Raw genomic sequence first — 15,899 nt, forward strand, 5'->3', positions numbered from 1 at the left:
TACACTATTCACAACACCACCAACTTTTGCGTCATTTACAAAACTTACTAACCCAGTGGTTCCCAAACTTTCATAGGTTACCTTGGCTCCAACACCACATCCCAGCACCCTCTTTTCCCTTTCTGGACATTACATAAAAACGATAAAGAATCTTGATTTATGATGCCCAGTGAAAGAAATTAGAGGCAAATTCAAAGCAGTGACAAATAATTTCAAAACTTATTCAAATTTATTTAAAGAAATAAAATTATTTCTTAATTTAATTACAGTAAAACAATTTTCATCAACAATTTTAGAGTGTACATTATTAGTCCAACAATTCACTGCTTCATTGCTTTTTCATCTATCAATGAGATGGATGGGCTTGGAGCAGTGACATCAGCTTCTCAATATCAAGCTGAATGTCACTCAGGAGTCTCAGATCCCCACATTCAGTATTTGCAGTTTGTTTTGTTGCTTTGAAAGAAGTTGGGCGCCTGCAGTAAAACGGGGCTCCACTAGATATGATGTTGGAAAGGCAATAAAGAACATGTTGACTTTTTTCAACATTGAGGACAGCATTCAGAGATTTCTTCCTGCAACCAAAAGTCTTGATATGATTTTTTGAACCTCAGCTTCAGCTCAAAGGCATTTTGTAGCGAGATCAGTTCTTCCTCCATCCTTCCTGTTAATTCCTCTTTACAAGTGGTCAGGGATGGATTTATTACACAATCTGGAATTTAGATCAAGAGAAGATCCTGAAGTCTCTCTTGCATGTCTTTACGAAGCTCACCTAAGTGAGCACATCTTTTTTGAAGATCATCATCTGGTATTCTTCTTTTCTCTTCTCACTCAGAGAGGCTCAGAAATTGAAAAAGATTATGATAGTAAACGTTGCATTTAAATGGGGTTAACCTGGACGGAAATGTGAAGATGACTGATCTGACTTTTATAAAATTCACATCATCTCATTGCAATTGAAGATGATTTCAATAAATTTGCGAATAATTCTGACAAATAAGCAATATCCTGTCTAATCTTCTTGAGTTGATTACTGAATGAAGCATTTGAGTCTTCAAAGGATTTTATCACAGTTTCAAAAAGTGTGTAAGACTCGTTGCATCTAGTGGCATGATCCCAGGGGTGGAGCCCCCCTCCCTGACCAAACTTTAGCATTCGTGTTTGGGTGGATGCTGCATGGTGTGTCCCCTGTGTAATATCAGTACCCCGAAATAACATTCAGTTCACAATGTGCGGTTAAACGATTAAGATTTTATATTTAAGTATGGGGTTAGTAGAGAAACAAAAGAAAAGGAAAAACAAAAGGTGCCAATAATCTCACAAACATGTCCAGTGCACAAACGTTGGAGCTCATGGACTCCCTTTCGCTGATCCTCCTTCACTAGTCGACCCCTGGGCTCTCACCCTGAGCCCAGGTCCAGTGGGTCCGGCAACAGTCTCCTTAAGCCAAGTCTTCTCTCTTCATCCTCCTCACGCCTTCTCCTCCAAGCCCGCGCAAACTAACAGCTTTCACACAAACAGAAAGAATAACATCTATCCCAATTGGTTAGCAAATGAATACAAGTCCCGTTCTCACTAATCATAACCCAAACATGCTGCTATACAGAACCACTGTCTCAGCAGTTAACAGTACAGAGAACCCATTTTATTCACCTTAGCAGTAACATAAAAGAAGAAACCCTTCCAAATTTAGTCATGTCCTCACGACTTCTAAATAAGTTGCCAACCCTTCCTGCAGACACAAAAACCCAATCCAGGTACAAACAGTGACATTGCTCCCCAAACAGTAGATCTTACGCCCTGTTCCCCAGGCGCTACATAGGCCAACCTATCTGGGAGTTTCCTAATCCTCCGAGACCTCCGTACCCCCTCAGCTAAAGCCTTCAGGCTCGGACACTACTGGGATACCTCAGGTCTGCTTGCCAGATCCTCTCTCAATCTCTCACTCATGTCCCCACTGCAACTCGGATCCTCCTGTCCGGTGTTCAGGCACCCCTGTCTCTCCTTTAGGGTCCTGCAGTAACGCAGGCTGCCCACAGCTAGCACCCCCCTTCACCTGACTCAGTGGGAGAAGGGCCAGGAGTCTCTTCATCCAACAAGGGGAAGGTAGCGAAAGGCAGCATGTACCACACCTCCATCTCATCAACTGTCGAATCCGTATTCTTCCCCTTTTCCTCGATTTGTAGCTGCTGGTTAATTCTCTCCACGCTGGAGCACTTGGCCTGGACTGCTTCTGCAGCCTCTTCAGCCTCCGGTAATCGAGACGACAGCTTCTTCTTGGACTCCTCCAACCTCGCCACAGTCTCAGCAGTTCTGACTCACGCTTCTTGGCCATCTCGACCTGGGACACAGTTACTCCACCAGCTTCTTCCACCCCGACCTGAAAAGCAGCAGTTAAAAATTGTTCAGCCTCCAGTTTAGCGTTCACCGAACTTATCTCCAGCTTTTTCTTCCTAATGACTTCTTCCAGGACAACTTTCAGGTTTTCCACTTCATTTAAACTGTGGATGGTCATCTTCAGGTTCCCTTCAAGCTTCCGCTTCCCTCTTCCGAGATCTGTCCGCAATTGCTTCACCTCCTCGGAAATGTAGTCAAGCTCCCCTCTCTGGGCTCTTGATTTTCTGTTGGTTTTAGTCAGACAACTTTCTTTGTCTCCCCCAACATGCAAGTCTTCCAACTGGTTCTGGATCAATTTCTCCAGTCTCTGCTGGGAACTCTGTCTCTCCGCCTTCACTTCAAACTTGATCCCGTAGAGACAGTCACTCACGAGCTGCGACTTTCGCCGGACCTGGAAAGTGTCCAGAGAAAGCTTTAACTCTTTCTCAGCCGCTCCTGCAACAGCCTGGCTTCATATTCTTCCGAGGCAGATCCAAATACTAGGAGATCACCCAAATACACCAAAACTCCAAACAATTCCACATTCCCCACCGTCTTCCTCATGCCCCGCTGGAAAGTTGCAGGGGCTCCGGATATGCCCTGGGGCATCTTTTCGGACTGGAAGAACCCCAGGGGACTTATAACAGCCATCTTCTCCTTCTCAGCCTCACTCATCGGGAGCTGGCAACATCCACTCCTCAGATCCAGTGCATTAAACTACTTCGCACCACTCAGACAAAGACCAGCGCGTCTTTGACCCTCAGGACCGCATACTGGTCAGGTACAGTGCACCTCTTCAGGGTCCTATAAACCCACACATGCTGCCTGCATCCTCCACGTCTACAGGGGCCAGTCAGCGCAACCTCTCTCTCACCGAGGTGTCTGCAGCAGTCAACTACCCACCCCCCCCGCCCCATGGTATGTCAGAGCATCCACTAAGAGGGTCTCACCCTCCGATACTTCCCCCAGGACATACCACCATCGGCTCTCGTTTAAATTCGGTACCGGCCCAATGCTGCTACACACATCCTCACAAGCAGCTCGAAACACTGGGTGCACAGACAATGCCCCCAAACAGCTCTCACCCGCCTCCTCATCAGCGGGGTGTTGGTCCCCTCCAGAATCGAAACGCTGCCCATCTCAACAGTGTCCGGACACATCAGCAGTAATGATTCACGAATCTCAGCCACCGAGAACTCCAGTTTCACTGACCAATAATCCTCTTCTGGATAATCTCCAGCATTGATATTCTGAATTTCCAGTATCCAGAATGCTGTCAAGGATAAATGCTTCAAATACTGGTTGTAAAACGAACTGTACAACAACTTGACCTGCGCCCCAATGTCAAGGATGGCCTTCCCTCCATCCATAACGACACACTGAAGCGTGGTCCCACTAAGCCCTCAAAAATAGGGTCTTTTTCTTCCTGGAGTTCCTTGGTACATTACTGGAAATGTGTTCCCCTAGAGACCCCAAGCTGTTCTCCCACTGGGGCTTCATTAAGTTTCCCAACACCTCTCTGATCAGCTGAACAACTGAGGGAGGGGCTGATCCCCTTAACTGATTCCCCCTGGCACCACAAGCAATTTATCTGCTGCCCCAGCCAGAGAAGATACCCTGAAAACTTTCCCCCAATCTCCTGACACAGGTATGGAAAGCCCCCCAGGTGCTGCATTCTACCTCCAGTCAAACCAAACGCATTTTCCCCCGCTTTCAGATAACTGAGAGCTGTCACTACTGGGTAATTGACTCTGACAGTTCTAACAGCATCACCAGCCTGCCTACTCAGACTCTCAACCAACCCCTGCCGCTCTCCCTCAACTGAGCACTGCCACTCATCTAACAACTGAGAGATCCGTTCTGCCCATGTCTCGTATTCCTCCACCCCCTCCCTCCGGACAGTAGGGACAGCCCATGGCCCTGCCTCACCTGGGGCACCAATAGACACTGGCAATCCCACCTCCGTGACAACAGCGCTAGCCCGCGCTGAAGCAACGTCTGAGCCTTTTTGCACTACGATTTCAAACTCGCCATCAGCTTTAACCAGACTGAAAAATCGAATTAACAATTCATCCAAGGTATGAATATCCACCCCACTCAGCCCATTATTAACCCCAATCCCACAGAGGCACACACGTCTAACCGCAATCCCACAGAGACACACCAGCACTGATTTAAACAGGGCAAACACGCAGCATCCGACAAAAATCCATATCCCGGACGAGCAACCCACATTGTAAGACTCATTGCATCTAGAAGCATGATCTCGGGGGTGGCTCCCCCTCCCCAACCAAACTTTAGCATTCATGTTTGGGTGGATGCTGCGCGTTCTGTCCCCTGTAGTATCCCGAAATAACATTCAGTCCATAATGTGCGGTTAAACGATTAAGATTTTATATTTAGGTACGGGGTTAGTAGAGAAACAAAAGAAAAGAAAAACAAATAAAAGGTGCCAATAATCTCATAAACATGTCCAGTGCACAAACGTTGGAGCTCATGGATTCCCTTTCGTTGATCCTCCTTCACTAGTCGGCCCCTGGGCTCCTGCCCCAAGCCCAGGCCCAGCGGGTCTGGCAACCATCTCCTCAAGAAGCAAAGATTCATTACCTGGCAAGGTAATGCCTCATTCAACTGCAGAACAAATTCTGCTGTCCTAGGTATGTTGCACAATGTGTCTTCCTATTCCCAGACATTTCATCTATTCATCTTTGAACAGAGTTGTTGCCGAGCGGAATCGCTTTCATTATTTGGTTTGGTGACTTATGCAAAAACATGCGCAGAACCTCCCTTACTGATAGCAGAATCAGTTCTTCTCCAATTGTATGGGGGTTTCCAGATATGACAGTGGGCAATAAAATGTTGAATGAATCACACAAACCATCACTGTTTGTTGGGAAGTGCTGGGAAACAGGTTTTGAAGTGTTCTCTGTTTCTGTAAGTTTTCACAAAGTGACTGAAAATAAGCCAAATTCTTGTCTGCTTTATCAGAATGTACTCTCTTCAAACGTTCAAGGAGCCTGGACAGCTTCATTGCCTCACTTGAAAAAAGATTTTCACACAACAGACATATTGGCTGCTGTTAGTTGTTTGGTGCTGGTATAAATCCATTTTTGACATACTCCACACTATACTATCCACTTCTTTTTCGCATGGTCTGCTTCTGCCACTTGCATTATGGATTAATGGCCAAGGTCATTCACCTATTGTTTAAGTCCAACCCCAAGCACTGTGTTCAATAAAGGGGAGAGTTATGATGTCATAATAGCTCAGGTAAAACCTGACTCTCTACCCAAAGGTACATAAAGTGGGGCAGCGATATCTCAGTTGGGCCATGGACTAGAGAAATGCAGTCAAGATCATTTGAAAGAGCAGATCTGAACATTACCCCATTGAATGCCATACCCTAATTCACAGGAATTGTGTCACTGCATGATTAGAGCATGGGAATCGTAGTAGCTAACATTTTATTACAGTAGTGAATGGCAATAACGTGCAGAGATAACAAGATTTCTTCAGTCCAGATTTTTCATAATATGCCAAATACAGAACTGTCATATTGCTTTCCAACATCCATAATGTGCTTTGAGCAAAGTCTAAAAGAATGGTGGGCTAGCAAGAGATGAGGTGATTACATGATCATTGTAATCAATTATTAGGTACTGAGGATCAAATGCTTATAATAAGCAATTCATTTGTTAAATTAAGCCTGTAACCGCTCAGCTGCCCCCCTTGCACCACCAGCCCCTTTATCCTTATTGCCTCCTTACAAACTCCCACTACCCCATATTACCCACTATGGAAACCACTGTACTAACCAAACCATCCTTCCACTTCCTCAAACAACAGGAATTCTGCAGATGCTGGAAATTCAAGCAACACACATCAAAGTTGCTGGTGAACGCAGCAGGCCAGGCAGCATCTCTAGGAAGAGGTGCAGTCGACGTTTCAGGCCGAGATCCTTCGTCAGGACTAACTGAAGGAAGAGTGAGTAAGAGATTTGAAAGTGGGAGGGGGAGGGGGAGATCCGAAATGATAGAAGAAGACAGGAGGGGGAGGGATGGAGCCAAGAGCTGGACAGGTGATTGGCAAAGGGGATACGAGAGGATCATGGGACAGGAGGTCCGAGGAGAAAGACAAGGTGGGGGGGGAACCCAGAGGATGGGCAAGGAGTATAGTCAGAGGGACAGAGGGAGAAAAAGGAGAGTGAGAGAAAGAATGTGTGTATAAAAATAAATAACAGATGGGGTACGAGGGGGAGGTGGGGTATTAGCGGAAGTTAGAGAAGTCGATGTTCATGCCATCAGGTTGGAGCCTACCCAGACGGAATATAAGGTGTTGTTCCTCCAACCTGAATGTGGCTTCATCTTTACAGTAGAGGAGGCTGTGGATAGACATGTCAGAATGGGAATGGGATGTGGAATTAAAATGTGTGGCCACTGGGAGATCCTGCTTTCTCTGGCGGACAGAGCGTAGGTGTTCAGTAAAGTGGTCTCCCAGTCTGTGTCGGGTCTCGCCAATATATAGAAGACCACATTGGGAGCACTGGATGCAGTATATTACCCCAGCCGACTCACAGGTGAAGTTTCGCCTCACCTGGAGGGACTGTTTGGGGCCTTGAATGGTGGTAAGGGAGGAAGTATAAGGGCATGTGTAGCACTTGTTCCACTTACAAGGATAAGTCTCTGACTCGTTTCTGCATACCTCGACACGGTTTTATCCCCCCTTGTTCAATCCCTTCCTCCCTATGTTCGGGACACTTCTCACGCTCTTAAACTTTTCGATGATTTTAAGTTCCCCGGCCCCCACCGCTTTATTTTCACCATGGATGTCCAGTCCCTATATACTTCCATCCCGCATCAGGAAGGTCTCAAAGCTCTCCACTTCTTTTTGGATTCCAGACCTAATCAGTTCCCCTCTACCACCACTCTGCTCCGTCCAGCGGAATTAGTCCTTACTCTTAATAATTTCTCCTTTGGCTCCTCCCACTTTCTCCAAACTAAAGGTGTAGCTATGGGCACCCGTATGGGTCCTAGCTATGCCTGTCTTTTTGTTGGCTTTGTGGAACAATCTATGTTCCGTGCTTATTCTGGTATCTGTCCCCCACTTTTCCTTCGCTACATCGACGACTGCATTGGCGCTGCTTCCTGCACGCATGCTGAGCTTGTTGACTTTATTAACTTTGCCTCCAACTTTCACCCTGCCCTCAAGTTTACCTGGTCCATTTCCGACACCTCCCTCCCCTTTCTAGATCTTTCTGTCTCTGTCTCTGGAGACAGCTTATCCACTGATGTCTACTATAAGCCTACTGACTCTCACAGCTATCTGGACTATTCCTCTTCTCACCCTGTCTCTTGCAAAAACGCCATCCTCTTCTCGCAATTCCTCCGTCTTCGCCGCATCCGCTCTCAGGATGAGGCTTTTCATTCCAGGACGAGGGAGATGTCCTCCTTTTCTAAAGAAAGGGGCTTCCCTTCCTCCACTATCAACTCTGCTCTCAAACGCATCTCCCCCATTTCACGTACATCTGCTCTCACTCCATCCTCCCACTACCCCATTAGGAATAGGGTTCCCCTGGTCCTCACCTACCCCCCCCCACCAGCCGCCGGATCCAACATATTATTCTCCGTAACTTCCGCTACTTCCAACGGGATCCCACCACTAAGCACATCTTTCCCTCCCCTCCTCTCTCTGCTTTCCACAGGGATCGCTCCCTACGCGACTCCCTTGTCCATTTGTCCCCCCCATCCCTCCCCACTGATCTCCCTCCTGGCACTTATCCTTGTAAGCGGAACAAGTGCTACACATGCCCTTACACTTCCTCCCTTACCACCACTCAGGGCCCCAAACAGTCCTTCCAGGTGAGGCGACACTTCACCTGTGAGTCGGCTGGGGTGATATACTGCGTCCGGTGCTCCCAATGTGGTCTTCTATATATTGGCGAGACCCGACACAGACTGGGAGACCGCTTTACGGAACACCTACGCTCTGTCCGCCAGAGAAAGCAGGATCTCCCAGTGGCCACACATTTTAATTCCACATCCCATTCCCATTCTGACATGTCTATCCACGGCCTCCTCTACTGTAAAGATGAAGCCACACTCAGGTTGGAGGAACAACACCTTATATTCCATCTGGGTAGCCTCCAACCTGATGGCATGAACATCGACTTCTCTAACTTCCGCTAATACCCCACCTCCCCCTCATACCCCATCTGTTATGTATTTTTATACACACATTCTTTCTCTCACTCTCCTTTTTCTCCCTCTGTCCCTCTGACTATACCCCTTGCCCATCCTCTGGGTTCCCCCCCCCCACCTTGTCTTTCTCCCTGGACCTCCTGTCCCATGATCCTTTCGTATCCCCTTTGCCAATCACCTGTCCAGCTCTTGGCTCCATCCCTCCCCCTCCTGTCTTCTCCTATCATTTTGGATCTCCCCCTCCCCCTCCCACTTTCAAATCTCTTACTAACTCTTCCTTCAGTTAGTCCTGACGAAGGGTCTCGGCCTGAAACGTCGACTGTACCTCTTCCTAGAGATGCTGCCTGGCCTGCTGCGTTCACCAGCAACTTTGATGTGTGTTGCTTCCACTTCCTCAACCAAGTCATTTAAAAAAAATCTCAAACAGCAAGGCTCCCAGAACAGATCCCTGTGGAATACCAGTGGTTACCAAACCCTAGGCAGAACGTGCTCCATCTATTACCACCATCTGCCTTCTGTGAGCAAGCCAATTCTGAATCTGTGTTGCCAAGGTTCCCTGGATCCCATGCCTCCTGACTTTATGAATGGGCCTACCATGAAGAACCTTGTCAACAGCTTACACCATATCCAATTCTCTACCTTCATCAATTTGTTTTGTCACTTCCTCAAAGAATTCCATCATGCCCCTCTCAAAACCATACTATCTCTCATCAGACTATGCTTCTCCAAATGCTTGTATATCCTTTCTAAGAATCCTCTCCAATAGTTTGCCCACCACTCATGTAAGACTCACTGATCTATAATTCCCAGGATTATCCTTATTACCTTTCTTGAACAAAGGAATAACATGTTCCATCCTCCAATCTTTTGGTACTACCCTTGTGGCCAGTGGGGACATAAAGATTATTGCCAAAGATGTAGTAATGTCTTCCCTCATTTACCTTAGTAACTGGGGTATATCCCATACAGCCCTGGGGACTTGTCTATCCTCTGTCTTAATGTTGGTCCTGCATATTAGTCTGATCTATGCTGTCCTCACATTTGCCAAGGCCCCTCTCACTGGTGAATACTGAACCAAAGTATTCATTAAAGACCTCCCCTACCTCCTCTGACTCCTGGCCCATGTTTCCTCTTTTATCCTTGATGGGTCCTACCTCACTTTAGTCATCCAACTGTTCTTCCTGTACATGTAGAATGCCTTGGGGTTTTCCTTAATCCTACTTGCCAAGACCTTCTCATGTCCCTTTCTAGCTCTCCTAAGTCCCTTCTTAATCTCCTTCCTGGCTATCTAATAACTCTCAAAAGCTTTATCTGATCCCTGTTTCATAAAGCTTAAGTATGCTTCTTTCTTCCTCATGACTAAATGTTCTGCATTTCTTGTCAACCATGGTTCCTTCACTCTACCATCTTTTCCCTGTCTCAGTAGAACAGACATATCCAGAACTCCATGCAAGAGCTCCCCCAACAAAATCCACATTTCCATTGTGTTTTCCCTTGAGTACATTTGTTCCCAATTTACACTCTCAAGCTCCTGCTTAATAGCATCATAATTCCATACCGTGTGTTACCTGACCAGGTTCATTGCCTATTAATAACTTCTGTCCCATCTGAACCTTTTGCATTAAGGAGGTGCCAATCAATATTAAGGAAACTGAAGCCTCCCATGACAACAACCGTTATTTTTGCACCTTTCCAGAATTTGCTTCCTGAACTATTACTCCATGTCTCTCTTGCTATTGGAAGGTCTATAGAATAGACTCAAGAGAGTGATTGTTCCTGTCCTGTTTCTGACTTCCACCCACAGCGACTCAATAAACAACCCCTCCACCACATCCTCCCTTTCAGCAGCTGGGATTCTGTCATGAATAGGCCTTGGGAAGTAGGTAAAAGAGATGGGGGAGTGCTTTGCTAATCAGGAATAGTATCACAACTGCAGAAAGGGAGGATGCTGTGGAGATGTTGTTACTGGAACATTGAAACATCTAAACCCTGGAACCATTCCTGCCCTTGTGACAGCCGAGTATGTGAGTATACATGTATTATATACTAATGTGTATAGTATACGTGTTTAATATAATTTCACTGCTTTTCAATATCTCCTATTGATGACTTGACACCATATTTTAGAGTAATTAAATATTACTCACTTTAATTGGATCAACACAAACACATTTTGTAGTACTGATGCTAAATTAGCATTTCATGAGGATTGATGCCCATTAGCACACTTCCAGCATGAGATGAATGCATACCCCTGAAAGCCCCTGAAAACGGGCGTACTGTGCACAAACATGTACATGGGTATATCCCTCTTGAAATTCCAGTCATATCGCTACCCACAGTGTCCTAACAAAGAGCAATTTCACAGCCAGGGAGTTTGTAGCCTTCCTATTCTTCCTACAAAAATGTATCTTAAAACTTATCTGCATTTAAAAATGTTTGCCAATTACCTGTGATTTTTTAAATTTATTAACCGCTAAATATTTTGCTGTAGATTCTTTTCAGAACTAACTGTACCACACTTAATACTGCTAGGCAAGTTTGAAATTATACTTCTTATTCGAATCGGAAGTGCAAAAGCATAGACCTTTGTAAAGTCAGATAATAAGAAGCTTTGAAACCTGTTGTTCTGCCTCCTTTTCTTTCTGTAAATTTTGCAGCTGATTTCTCAGAGCTTTGACTTTCCTTCTGCCTTCTTCTTCCCTGTTACATGTATATCAAAAAGTGAGTACTACAAGCCATGGCAATATATACCATTAACCACACAAGCCTGTGGCAATTCATTGTTTAATCTTTGAAGTTTCGGTAAAACTAAATGTTTAAGATTTAGAGTTACTGTAATCAGAAATCCCATTAAACAGGCCCATACCACATTTTGAATTTTAGTTAGCACGATCTACCTTACTGCATGTGAAAATCAGAAAAGCAGCTTTGAAGTGCTTTTTGGCTTTAGAGCTGGGTTCCCAACCTGGAGTCCACAGATCCCTTGCTTAGTGATAATGGTAATGGTACAAAAAAAGTTGAGAAGCCCTGCTTTCGAGCAATAACATTTACCAATGTAGTCCTCTGCTCTCTTCGTTATTCTGTTTTTGAAACAAGGAACTTACTCCTTTAATTAAAAGGTGGAGATAAATATAGTTGACCATTTCAGTTAACACACAGAGATTCTAGTCCAAGATTTGCTGTGAGAAATATGGCTAAGTTTGTTCCAGAGTCTAATGAACGGGATCTGAAAGTATAGTTTCCCAATTTCCCTCAGGATCAATAAAGTATGACTATGACTAATTTACAGTTGGGAATACAGTGAGGCAGTCAATTGGAGAGTAAAATCTGTTCATGTTGACATCGATATAGACATTACGACAACCATTGATAACAGGGCTCACCTAATGATGGCATTTTGCATGTTGATTTTTTTCTGTTTCTCCCTCTCAATCACATCCAGTAGAGTCAGGAAAGTTCTTGACACGTGCAACTCATTCAGGGTATTAGTAATCACATCTAAAGCAAATTGCCTATTAAGAGAATAAAAACTAGTAACAGTTTAATAATCAGGAATATATTGGTCTAAAATAAAAATGTCCATGTTATATTTAATTTCTAAATGGTAGCTTGAACAGATAGTGAAATAAATTAAACTATTAAGCCCATTTTAATTACGTCTTTTTTACCATTGCCACTGTAATAGAACAATGTAGATTTAAAATAAATAAATGGATCAGTACAAAAATGCTAGAGACACTCAGCAAGTCAAGCAGCACCCGTGGAAAGGAAAAGAATTCTAGTTTCATTAAATGATGACTGACATGTTGTTTCCAGCATTTTTCTGTTTTTATTTCAGAATTCCAATATCTGCAGCTTTTATTTTTAAACTTGTCACATGTATCAATATGACATGATGTTGAGAAGTGAATCCTGTTGCTTAGTTACGTAGATTCTACAGATGTTGGAAATTCAGAATATGCACATAAAGCGCTAGAGGAACAGGCGGTACCTATGGAGAGGAATAAACAGTTTGTATTTCAGGCCAAGACCCTTCATCAGGTTAGTTAAGTTGAAAGGATGCTAACTGCAAAGAATAACCTGAAACAGAATTGTGTTTAACATCTACAGATTGTGAAATCAGGGCACCAGCTTTGACGAAGGTGCTATTCTGAGATTTGATAGAGGTTTACAAGATTATGAGGGTATTGATAGGGTAAATGCAAGCAGGTTTTTTCCACTGAGGTTAGGTGAGACTACAACTTGAGGTCGTATTTTATGTGCTGGGAGCCCTGGTGCTGCAGATTATATTTGGATGTTAATTGGGCAGAGATTTTGGACAAAGTGGGAGTAATTTCATAGAAATTGGGAGCAAATTAGGCAGAAGTTCTTCATAGAGAGATGGCAAATCTTTGTAATTCTCTACTCAGAAGAGACAGTAACTGTTCATAAAAACAGAGTTCAACAGATTTATGAAATTAAAAGAATCAAAGGATTTGTGGACAGTTGAGGGAAATGGAGGTGTTGTAGAAGAGCAGCTATGATCTTGATAAATGGTGGGAAGCAATCCGAAAGGGTCAGACAACTTTCTCCTGCTCATAATATTATGTACTTATTAATTCTTATATTTTTAAACAAAAATACAATTAGTACTTAAAATGTTTGTTGTTGTGATCTCACCTGTCAGTCTGTACCTTGGCCAGATTATCAGCACTAAGTGGATTCTGTTTCAGGGATGTGTTGAAAAGCTGACCACCCCTCTTCAGGTGTGCTGCAGCTTCTGGGATTTGATCCCTCAGCCCCGTCAATTGGTCTGTAGGAAGCCTTCCAGCCTCCTTGTCCTGTGACCTCAGAGTCAGAAGATCCTGATATTTTGGCTCCACTTGTTTCTGACCCTTCAGTATCAGGTCAATTTCATTCCTGATATTCTGGAGATGAAAAATGTGAGATTTTCATTTGCAGTAAAAAAAAATTCAGTAGCGCTCAGGGTTTTCAAAATCTTTACAATTTTAAGGAATATAATTTATAATTTAAAATTTTGTTGATATATGGAATATCATCTGGTACACTACACACTTTAAGAATGTGACAATGCCACATGTATTTTACAGACATAAAATCATTTAAGACAGAACAGTAAGACTCTTATTAACTTGTCCTCTAGTCCCGATGAAAGGTCTCAGCCCAAAACGTCAACTGTACTCTTTCCCATAGATGCTGCCTGGCCTGCTGAGTTCCTCCAGCATTTTGTGTGTGTTGCTTGGATTTCCAGCATCTGCAGATTTTCTCTTGTTTGTGATTCGACTCTTATAACTTGTTTGAACTGAAATACAGTGGTGCAATCAACACTTAAAACTGTGTGGACCATTGAGTTTGAAGAGTCAATTTATACAATAAATAAACTTAAATGATAAAGAGAGGATAAGGGTGAAGATAAATTATGAGGTTCCACTCCTACAAAATGCACTACTGAGATATGTGACATTACCTGTTTGAATAGGCAAGGTGGTACCCATGGAACTATTCTACATCAGGCAGCACTGCCTGAGGGGTAGGGGAAAACTGCAGATGCATCAAAAATAGTTTGGAATTGGTGTGTATCTACTTAACATGTCACAGTTTATATGCATTCAATAATCACAGCATCGTTGGATAAAATTAACTACACAGCAGAGATTTGTGTCAAGAGTTTACTGCAAATTAAACTGATAATTATCAGTGTGAGAACTGCAACTCATGAGGTTTGTAATTATAAAATAGAAAGTGTTGTAAAGGCTCACAGGCAGGTAGCTACTCTGGAGAGAAATAGAGGTAACAATTTGTTCAAAAGGTAGAAATAAAACTAACTTTAAATTCCTGACAAATGGGGAGAGGCAGAGGAAATAAAAGGGAAGCTACAGTCTACTTTTAATTTTATAGTATGGATACCAAAATTGTACAAAAGTGATGTGAGGAACATAATTGTACTGTACTTTTCATTTTTAGACATGCACAAAGTTAAAATAGACTATTTCTAGACAACTATCTTTTGACTAATCACAGATAACTGATATGATTAACATGAAGGAATAATGTGTTAATTATTTTAATGTGCTAACTATACCTATTGATGATGGAATGCTGCGAGATCACTAACTAGGGAAACAAGTTTTGATAAAGAGAGGAAGAGGAAGGAGTGGGGGAAAGATGGAAAGGATGGGTAGATATATACATTCTATTGATGTTTAACAGGAGAAATTGATATTTGTTTTACTTTGCAAGACTTTTACATGACTCCCTTTGACTCCAGATCTCTGGGTTCTGAGGTGATTGAAAAACCCGTCTGGAAACCACAGACACTCCACAAGTGGAGCTGGAGTTTCCAGATGGATGGTGGGGGGACCGGTCATTTTAGGGTTGGTTTTCTTCGTCTGCCCTTTGTGTTGGATGTTTGTGTTTTCCTAATGCATTGAGCTGGGTTTTCAATAGCACCCTTAGTGTTCATGGTCCACTTTGAATGACTTCCAGGTGTCACTGGGGTTGTTGCATTTTTCAAGGAAGCTTTGAAAACATGTTTTTTTCCCGCTCTCTCTGTCTAACTGTTATAGGTATTCCAAATCTCAGACATGGGTATAAAGGCAAAAGTAGAAATTGATTTTGTATCAGGCTTGAGGCAATAATCTTCAAACAGCCAAAGGTCGTGCTTGATAGCTGAAGGTTGTGCTGAATTTCTTCACTGAAATTAGCTTTTGTAGAGGGATGGCTCCAGAGACAGAATAAACACACAAAATGCCGGAAATACTCAGCAGATCAGGCTGCATCTATCGAACGAGAAACAGCAATAATATTTCAGGTCTAAGAATTAACATTTCAAACCAAAACATTAACTCAATTTCTCTTCTCGCAGATGTAGCCTGAACTGCTATTTCCCACACTCTCTGCTTTACTTTAGATTTCCAGCGTCTGCAGTTCATTTTTTATTTTAAATTTAGAAATATTAGACCATAAAACATCAGAGCAGAATTAGGCCATTCAGCCCATCAAGTCTGCTCTTCGATCACGGCTGATTTATTTTCCCTCTCAACCCCATTCTCCTGCCTTCTGCCCTTAGCCTTTGACGCACTTACAAATCAAGGACCTATCAACCTCCAATTTAAATACACTCAATGAAGTGGCTTCCACAGTCATCGGTGGCAATGAACTCCACAGATTCACCACTTTCTACTAAGGAAATTCCTTCCCATCTCTGATCAAAAGGAACATCCTTTATAGAAGTTAATAAAATCATGAGGGGCAGATAAGTCTTTTTCCCAGGATGAGGAGTCCAGAAGTAGGGGATACAGGGTTTAAGGTGAGAGCAGAAAG

At 43.4% G+C, this 15,899-nt stretch overlaps 1 protein-coding gene across 6 annotated transcripts in view; it reads right to left on the bottom strand.

The window, feature by feature from the left end:
• iqcg (IQ motif containing G) overlaps positions 1 to 15,899 on the bottom strand; it is an 83,638-nt gene that overhangs the window by 19,814 nt on the left and 47,925 nt on the right. For all 6 annotated transcript variants that reach the window (XM_063045625.1, XM_063045624.1, XM_063045621.1 and 3 more), the window contains 3 exons: positions 13,236 to 13,483; positions 11,960 to 12,088; positions 11,195 to 11,276 (listed from right to left, as the gene is read on the bottom strand). In XM_063045625.1, the coding sequence (XP_062901695.1) occupies positions 11,195 to 11,276; positions 11,960 to 12,088; positions 13,236 to 13,483 (459 nt within the window). The remainder of the gene's footprint in view (positions 1 to 11,194; positions 11,277 to 11,959; positions 12,089 to 13,235; positions 13,484 to 15,899) is intronic.

This window comes from Mobula hypostoma, chromosome 4, assembly GCF_963921235.1.
Source record: "Mobula hypostoma chromosome 4, sMobHyp1.1, whole genome shotgun sequence".
In the NCBI taxonomy this organism is placed as follows: Eukaryota; Metazoa; Chordata; class Chondrichthyes; order Myliobatiformes; family Myliobatidae; genus Mobula; species Mobula hypostoma.